Source organism: Lactuca saligna, chromosome 1, assembly GCF_052625555.1.
Source record: "Lactuca saligna cultivar CGN05327 chromosome 1, ASM5262555v1, whole genome shotgun sequence".
NCBI lineage: Eukaryota > Viridiplantae > Streptophyta > Magnoliopsida > Asterales > Asteraceae > Lactuca > Lactuca saligna.
The window spans coordinates 35,610,044-35,619,627 of record NC_136417.1 but is presented as its reverse complement, the minus strand read 5'-3'; the positions used below and the strand labels follow the sequence as shown (position 1 = coordinate 35,619,627).

General features: G+C 35.5%; 1 protein-coding gene across 2 annotated transcripts in view; it reads left to right on the top strand.

Moving 5' to 3' along the window:
- LOC145032699 (uncharacterized) overlaps window positions 1-9,354 on the top strand; it is a 24,664-nt gene extending 15,310 nt beyond the window's left edge. For both annotated transcript variants that reach the window (XM_078981599.1, XM_078981608.1), the window contains exons 9-12: window positions 7,847-8,213; window positions 8,299-8,439; window positions 8,535-8,650; window positions 8,835-9,354. In XM_078981599.1, the coding sequence (XP_078837725.1) occupies window positions 7,847-8,213; window positions 8,299-8,439; window positions 8,535-8,650; window positions 8,835-9,243 (1,033 nt within the window). In that variant the 3' untranslated portion in view covers window positions 9,244-9,354. The remainder of the gene's footprint in view (window positions 1-7,846; window positions 8,214-8,298; window positions 8,440-8,534; window positions 8,651-8,834) is intronic.
- Window positions 9,355-9,584: the final 230 nt, after the last annotated feature.

The window sequence follows — 9,584 nt, the reverse complement described above, 5'->3', positions numbered from 1 at the left end:
ACTTGGTAGATGATTTTGACTCTTAGATTGAAGGTCTCGAGTTCTAACCTCGCGTGAACAATTTCATTATTCTAACTTCTAACCACTAACCCGACCGTTCAAAAAAAATATCATATCCTTGAAATTGTCAATTCTTGTTGCTCCAAAAACAACATCCATAATCAAAATATTTATACAAAATTAACCTAATTTAAATTACAGAAAATGACTAACTAAGAGATACAATATCATATCCATAATTAGTTACAAATAGATTAGTACTTTTTATGTAATTAATCATTAGATTTGGTTTTTGATTTGTGATTCTATCTAGATTTTGCAGTTTTACATTTAACGAATGTTTGATTTTGATTCCTTTTATCTTGATCACCTAATCTAGGATTAAATCAATCTAGTTAATCAGCAGTTGAAGTCCGTAATTATTATAATGAACTGGTAATAAGTAGCAAATATAAGATAGGTTCCGTGTTGGGATTTAATTTTGATATAAACTAAAATTTTATATTTTACGCTTCCGAGCTTGTGAGAATTATTGAATATTGCTTGGAATTTACACAGATCATAATGCTGCTTTTTTTGTTTGATTAAGAGCTTGTTTAATTAAGTTAGTAAAAAGTTATGATTAATTGAAGAGCTTGTTTTGGTTAATTAATTATGTAAAAAATAATATATTAGAGCTTGTTAGTTGTTCTCAATACTAGCTATAATTATGTCAATGTTGATTACATGAATACATGATTAGGAATGTTGCAGCATAGCTGAATTTGTTTTTTTATTACAAAATTTTATTTAGTTTATTTCATTACTATTTTAGTTTTTAAATAATAATAAAAAAATCGCCCTGTTTTGAACTTGTTGTCTCCTATTAGATGCTTCTCCTATTAGATGTCTTCTATTAGTTGTCTCCTATTAGTTATCTCCTATTTTATTTGCAACTCTTTCACGTATTGTATATATAACCCCTTTTTTATTACAAAATTTTATTTAGTTTATTTCATTACTATTTTAGTTTTTAAATAATAATAAAAAAATCGCCCTGTTTTGAACGTGTTGTCTCCTATTAGACGCTTTTCCTATTAGATGTCTTCTATTAGTTGTCTCCTATTAGTTATCTCCTATTTTATTTGCAACTCTTTCACGTATTGTATATATAACCCCTTTGGGTTAATTGTTGAATAATTAGAAAGAATACGTTAACCTTATATTTGATTCCTATAATTAATGTCATTAAAAACTATTATGTCATTCTAATATGGTGTGTCTCAATTTCTATGTAGTATGTATACATATATTGTTCGTTAATTGATTAAGTCATTGATTCATTGTTAATCAGTTATAAGTCATACCATTCAATTGTTATTATATCATCTACATGTAGCTTATTTATTAGTTATAATTGCTAATTAGGCGAAGATAAAAGTAGTATTAATTTTTTAATAGGCATTCACTAAAAATGAAATAGTCTTCATTATTTCATTGCTATCGCTACATAGCATATAGGTAGGTTGTCGCTATTACCTCACTATTGCTATGGATAACACTAATTTGAGCTTTGTTCCAAATAAATCTGTTGATGAAAAAATTGCTTGTATTCCATGTCATCTTGCAAAACACCAAAGATTACCTTTTCCAATTAGTGATTCTTGTGCTGATTCAATTTTCAAACTCATATATGTGGATCTTTGGGACCATATAGATCAAAAACATTACAAAAGCTTCATTGTTGCCATATTTTTTGACCATTGTTGATGATTTCTCAAGGTCAACATGGACATTTCTCATGAATGATAAAACCCAAGTCTGTATAACTTTATCTAATTTTTTTCATTCATGTAGCTAATCAGTTCCAAACTTCTGTCAAAATCTTAAGAACTGACAATGGAAGTGAATTCACAAATCACAATTGTCATAAACTTTTTTCCTCTTTAGGAATAGTTCATCAAAGAATTGTTTCCTATCCACCTCAGCAAAATGGAAGAGTTGAAAGAAAACGTCATCTTTTACAAATTGCTAGATCTTTGTTATTCCACTCAAAGTTACATGTTTTATTCATTTATTTATGGGGACATATCATTTTAATGGCTCCCTGTATCATCAACATACTCCCTATATTTATTCTAAATTGGGAAACACCATTCCAAAAGTTACATGGAAAAATTCCTTCCTATGATAATCTCAAGGTATTTGGTTGTCTATATTTTGCAACTAATATAACTCCTCATAAAAGAAAGTTTGAACAAATACCATGTGTTGTTGATTTGGATATCAGAATGGTCAGAAAGCTTCCAAGTTGTATGATTTGCAAAAAAAAGAAAATAATCATGTCCATGGATGTTATCTTTTATGATCATTATTTCCATTCAAAGGGAATCAAGAAAGTTGAGAAGAGAAAACAAATGTTATTCCACATGCAATTAATGATGAAACTCAAAGCTTTGAAGTGAATACTCAAGATTTCATTCCTTTTGAGGATTACAACTTTGATAATATTTATTTTATCAATAAGGATGAGAATTTCAATATTCCTCAACAACCAGAAGTCCTTGAAAGTGATACTGATTCTTAAGTTGCAAGAAAAATGACCAAAATGCCCCTCACGGTCAAAAAATCTCAAAAGTAGTGGAAGAACATGCAAAACTCCATCTTGGCATAATGACTATGTCGTGAATTGTAATACTTCAAAAATATATTCAAGTTCTGAGATTAATTCAAAGAAATTAACTTCTTCTCAGTATCCTCCAACTTATCCATATTTTCATTTTGCCCTTTTAACTGAGACACATAAAAGCTTCTTAACTACCATTTCACAAATCAAATAACCTACAAGTTATAATGAAGCATGTAAAGATTGAACTTCAATGTGTTTGGTTCGAGCATGGAAGGTAGGTTCTCAACAAGTTTGATAGAAGAGAGATTATCACAAAAGAGAGGGATGACATACTCCGAATCTTGGTTTAAATCTTTTATAAGTTGTCTTAGCTATACACTTTTTTGAGCAGTCATGAACTTCAACTATGTCATTAATCACAAGATAACAATACATTAGTTTTTTAATTTCTTGAACTTATCAACTAGAAGTTCAAGTTTTAATCTAATCATTTATTTTCTTCTTACAAAGAACTAGTATATGTGTTCATTAAACATATTATTAGCGAGAAGATCACATGATATTCAAATGAATAGCTTAGATAAGATTATCCGTGTATTTTAGTTTGTATTAGCTATTCATTGTACTATATATACATCATATATACACGATTACCTCATAGAGGTTTTATTGAGAGTAATCCCTATATGGTATCAGCTTAGGGTTCCGATTCTTTTTCTTCATCTCCAATCATGACAGACGGCTCCTCTTCCGATACTACTCTCTCTTTCAACACAATACTTCACATGATTACTGTGAAGCTTTCCCCCTCAAATTATCTGATCTGGCGAAATCAACTTATCCCCCTTCTTGCGTACCAAAAACTCTCCTATCACATCCTGGGCACCCCTCCTGTCCCTCCCAAGACAACCGTTTCCACTACTGCTACTCCTCTGGTTCCTAATCCGGCCTATGCCAAATGGGTTGAAGATGATGAGCGTGCGTTCCTTATTATTCATTCATCCTTGACTGAAACAGCCATGGCAGAAATTATTGGACTCGCCACTGCCTCTGAAGTATGGCAGAGACTTGAGCGTTCCTATCGTCATGACTCTCATGAACGTATGCAAACCCTCAGAGACTCTCTTCGGCGCCTAAAAAAGGGTAACTCCTCTGTTTCCGAATACAGCTCTAAGTTTCGATCATTTTGTGACTAATTATCAGCAATCGGTCACCCTGTGGATGAACTTGACAAATCACATTGGTTTCTTATTGGTCTTGGCTCCTCTTTTGAGCACTTCTCTGTCACTTATAGAGCAATTAAGCCTGCTCCAACCTTTCTTGATTTAGTCTCTCAAGCTGAATCTCATGAACTGTTCCTGGCCTCACTTCAAGAATCACCACCTATTGCTACCTTTACAACTCAACAACAACGATCTTCTCAATCCTCTCATGGTGGCTCTACCTATAGAGGCAGAGGTCGTGGCTCCAATTCTGGTGGTAGGGGACGTGGCAGAAGACCACCACATTGTCAACTGTGTCGTACAAATGGTCACTATGCAAGCTCATGCCCTGACCTTGCATCCTTTGCTCGTAAAGATACTACCCCCGATGAAACTCTTGCTCAAGCTTTCCATGCTCAATGTCACGTCACCAACCGATCTCCTGATTGGTATGTTGACTCAGGGGCTACATCGCACATGATGCCATCTACCACCCACTTAGACTCGTCTTCTCCTTATACCGGTCATGAACAAGTGATTTTTGGAAATGGTAAAGTCTCTCCTATTTCTGATATTGGTACTTCCACTTTACTTTCCAATCTTGTGTTATCTGATGTTCTTGTGGTTCCCAATTTAACCAAGAATCTATTATCAATCAACAAACTAACCTAAGACTCACCAGTTGATGTGTTATTCTCTAATCCTTTCTTTACTATTTAGAATCGCAAAACAAAGGAAATACTAGCAAAGGGTAGATGTGACAATGGGCTTTATGTACTCAAACATGGTCATCAAGTGTTCTTTGCAACTTCATCTTCTTCTCAACTTCGTGCCTCTCCAGAACTATGGCATGCTAGATTAGGCCATGTTTCTTTTGATACTCTTTTTGTTTTAAATAAGAATGTTTGTTTGTCGTTGACTTCATTATTACCTAAACCTACGATTTTTTCATCTTGTCAACTTGCCAAAAGCAAGCGTTTACCTTTTACTCTCAATGACAAGCGGTCTTTAAATGTGCTTGATTTGGTTCATTGTGACTTATGGGGACTGCACCGGTTCCCGCAACAGATGGTTATTCATACTATTGCATATTTGTGGATGACTTCTCACGCTTCACTTGGTTTTATCCTTTGAAATCCAAATTAGATTTTTCTCATGTGTTTGAAGCTTTTCTAGCCTTCATTCAAACCCAATTCAATTGCAAGATGAAGAATTTTCAATCTGATGGTGGCACTGAATTCACAAACTTACGAGTACGCACGTTATTAATGCAAAATGGCACTCACCATAGGATCTCTTGCCCTTACACACCGGAGCAAAATACCCGTGTTGAACGTAAGCACTGTCACATTACAGAAACAGGTCTCGCCATGCTTTTCAATGCTCGGGTTCCTACTCGTTTTTGGGTTGATGCATTTAGTGCTACTGTTTACACCATTAATCGTTTACCTACTCCACTACTTCAACACAAGTCACCATATCAACTTCTATTTAACATACGCCCAAATTATGCCATATCCATCCCTTTGGTTGTCGAGTGTTTCCTTATCTACGCAAATATTCATCTAATAAACATGAACCTCGCAACGCTCCATGTGTTTTTCTTGGATATGGTTCTCAATACAAAGGATATATTTGCTTCGATCCTTCCACAAATCGCGTTTACATTACAAGGCATGCAATATTTGATGAAGCCTCCTTTCCTTTCACTGGTACTCCTTCTACATCAAAAGAGGCCGTTATGGTTTTTTCTGACTTTGATGAATCTACACCGCTGCACTCATCGTCTTTTACACCACCAACCACACCACCACCTTCATCATCATCACCATGTCACATCTACTTACACGATGACCATGGAGCGCCATCTGCTGCCCCTATGACTCCCACTGATCATGAGTTGCCATTTGCCTCATCACCACCATGTCCGGATGTGCCACCAGTCACTCACCCCATGGTCACTCGCTCCCAAACAGGCGCACCCAAACCAAGAAGAATCTTGGATTTGCTGGCTAGTCAAATCTCGTCTCCATTGGTGCATTCTTTACTGACAATCAAGGAACCGCGAGGATTCAAATCCGCTGCCAAAAATCCCCAATGGTTGTTAGTTATGGAAGAAGAAATGTCCGCTCTTCGTTCTAATAATACTTGGGATCTTGTTCCACGACCTCCAAAGACTAATGTAGTTGGCTCTAAGTGGATCTATCGCACGAAATACAACTCTAATGGTTCCATTCAGCGGCTCAAGGCAAGTTTGGTTGCTCAATGGTTCACCTAAATTCCAGGCCTTGATTACACTCATACTTTTAGTCCTGTTGTAAAGGCAACCACAGTTTGTATTGTTTTAACCTTAGTTGTTATGCATCGATAGCCCTTGCATCAGTTAGATGTTAATAATGCTTTCATCAATGGGCATCTTACTGATACGGTTTTCATGGAGCAACCACCTGGTTACCAAGATCCTCGTTTTCCAGATCATGTTTGTCGATTAAAAAAGGCGTTATATGGGTTAAAGCAGGCTCCTCGCGCCTAGTTTCAACGCCTGAGTGCTTTTCTAATCACTCTTGGCCTCGTATGTAGTAGAGCGGATACTTCTTTGTTCGTTTTTAAGCGACAATCCCACATTCTATATTTGTTGGTCTACGTGGATGACATAATTCTTACCGGAAATTCATCATCTCTCATTCAACGATTTATTTCTAAACTCCATGATGAATTTTCCATCAAAGATTTAGGTCGCTTGAATTATTTTTTGGGACTTGAAGTTTCATATCTTCCCGGTGACGGTGGTTTGTTTCTCACCCAAACCAAGTATGCTCATGATATACTGGATCGTGCTGGTCTGCTCGACTCTAAACCAATCTCGACTCCTTTATCCACTTCTGAGTATTTGGTATCCACTGGTTCTCCCTTTTCGGATCCTACCCTCTACCGCTCTCTTGTGGGCGCATTGCAGTATCTTACGATTACTTGTCCAGACTTGTCTTATGCAGTCAATCAAGTCAGTCAATTCTTGCATTCTCCCACAACTGATCACTTTCAAGCTGTTAAACGGATCCTACGATATGTTAAAGGAACCATGTCTTATGGTCTTCTCTTCACACCACCTCCCACTTCTTCCTTGGTGGGCTACTCGGATGCAGATTGGGCACGATGCATTGACACACGACGCTCTACTTATGGCTATTCTATATTTCTTGGTGGCAACCTTGTCTCCTGGAGTGCTAAGAAGCAACCCACTGTCTCTCGTTCAAGTTGTGAGTCAGAATATAGGGCAATGGCTAACACAACAGTTGAAAATAGTATGGATAACTCATTTACTGCGTGAACTTTATGCACTTCCACCTGATCGGCCTACCTTATTGTGTGACAATCATAGTGCTTTATTTCTTAGCCAAAATCTCATCTCTCACAAGCGTGCAAAACATATTGACATTGACTATCATTTTGTGCGCGAACTGGTTGCATCTGGACGCTTGTACACTCGGTTTGTTCCTACATCTTTACAGCTTGTAGATATCTTCACCAAGAGTCTACCACGTCCACTATTTGAAGCGTTTCGTGTTGCTCCACCACCACTTTACTTGAGGGGGGGGGGGGGGGGGGTATTAGCGATAAGATCACATGATCACGTGATATTCAAATGAATAGCTTAGATAAGATTACCCATGTATTTTAGTTTGTATTAGTTATTCATTGTACTATATATACATCATGTATACACGATTACCTCAAAGAGGTTTTATTGAGAGTAATCCTTATACATATAATTTACTGTGGGTTTAAGAAGTTAAATATGATTAATACTCACTCATCTATAATATATAGAAATTTTATGGAAAAAAAGAATCATAATTAAAGGTTAATGTTTCTTGATATATACAATAAAAGTAAATGTGAATTTGAACTCTTGTTGGATAATTTACTTTGGGTGAAAAGTAAACTGAAAAGAAACATAAAATCCAAAAGTAGAAGTGTGTATTTGCGGCATAGAGGCTATACCTAATTTGGACTTTGATATTTTTAACACGCACAGGTTTCAAAAGGTAGCAGAGATGCTAGATTTTTCGAATCTAAAGATCAAAATGAAGATAAAAACTCAATTATTATCTTCGGGCGTCAATTATGGGATTCATCTCATCTTTAGAATTTGTGGTCCAAGAAAATCTCTAGCTAAGCAGATGTACGTAAACCTTAAGTACAAAAAGGGGAGAGGGAGCGAAACCTTACATGCATATTTCGCAACATGGAGAGAAGATGATTGGATGATGATTGAACTGTGTCGATTCTCAAATGACAAGGAAAATATTGACTTGGAGTTTCTGCTAGAAAGCCTTTCGCAATACTATTGTGGAAGCCATGGCATATATGTTGAAGGCATTGAGTTTCGAGCCATTGATAATGTAAGTTTGAAAATACTCTTTAATTCCCTTTCTTGATATAGGTTACACGTATGTTTATAACAGTGTGTTACAAATTCTTGTACAGGTGAAACATGAAGAAACGGATGAAATACAAGAAGTGCAACAAGTACTGAAATCAGACTCAAACATGAATCTCATGCAACAATTGCCAACTAACCTTGAAGAAATATTTAAGAGATCTGAAAATGAGGATGGAGATGAAAAGGTTATTCTTTAATTATTAACTAATTTTAATTATCCGTAGGACGAATAATTCCTTGTGGGGTTTTGATAAATTCTCTCTGAACGTATGATGAATAGCTGTTTTTGCTCAACAAAGTGAACGGAAAGAAATATCTTATGCTTTCTGCAAAGGCTGCTGTTTACAACTATTCTGATGTGAAGCTTTTCAAAACAAAACCATCAATTCAATCCAGGTTTGCTTTTTGAACTAAATCCTAACCATGATTACAATGTGTTTAGCTATGCTTACCATATATTTGAAATTTTCTTATAATAAACCAGATTTCATAACTGAAAATCCTATTCATGTGTATTGAATTTTACAATACCACAACAAAAGCTTCATCTGATAAGTACACAACCATATTATATATGTAGATTTCTAGAGGTGATTGAGCTTCTACCACAACAAGTACTTCGTATCAATTGCAAGATTAAAAGTCAAATGTTATCACGAGATACAGACTACACATGTTATCTTGTGTTCAAGCTTTCAGAAAAGTGTCGTGGGCTGCATTGTCCTGTGAAAGTAAGAAATCTACTTCATCGGAACAAGAAAGAGGTTGAAATTATTTATTTTAGAACCCCAAATACATGGAATTTACATGATACTAATCAAGCTCCACAACAAAGGCCAGATGGATGGATGGAAGTTAAGGTCTGGAAATTCAACCTAAATCATGAACTCATAAAAAATGATAGTTTTCGTGTGAATTTGAAGTTAATTAGTTATGAAGGGACTCTATCCGGCCTTATTTTATGTGGCCTTGAATTTCGGCCACTGTAAGAGCGTATATGTAGGAAGTTGTTTGTTAAATCAATTGTGTATAAATTTTTTATTAAATTGAAAAAGCTATTCTTAATTCAGTCAACAAAGTAAGTATTGAATTGTTAATCATTGCTCTGTTATACAAGCTGTCAATTGTTATTGCAGTTAGATTTTGTGAAGCAGGTATATAGAGGATTTGTATTTTAATTGTTAAAATTAACCAATGATTCCTTCACTCCCATGCAATTAGCCTACTTGTTATAAATATGATAATATAAGAGTCGCTAAAGCACAAACTAGAACACAGGTATATGGCCGGGTGATAACTAGGGAAAACCACGAGGCACTATACTATTGTC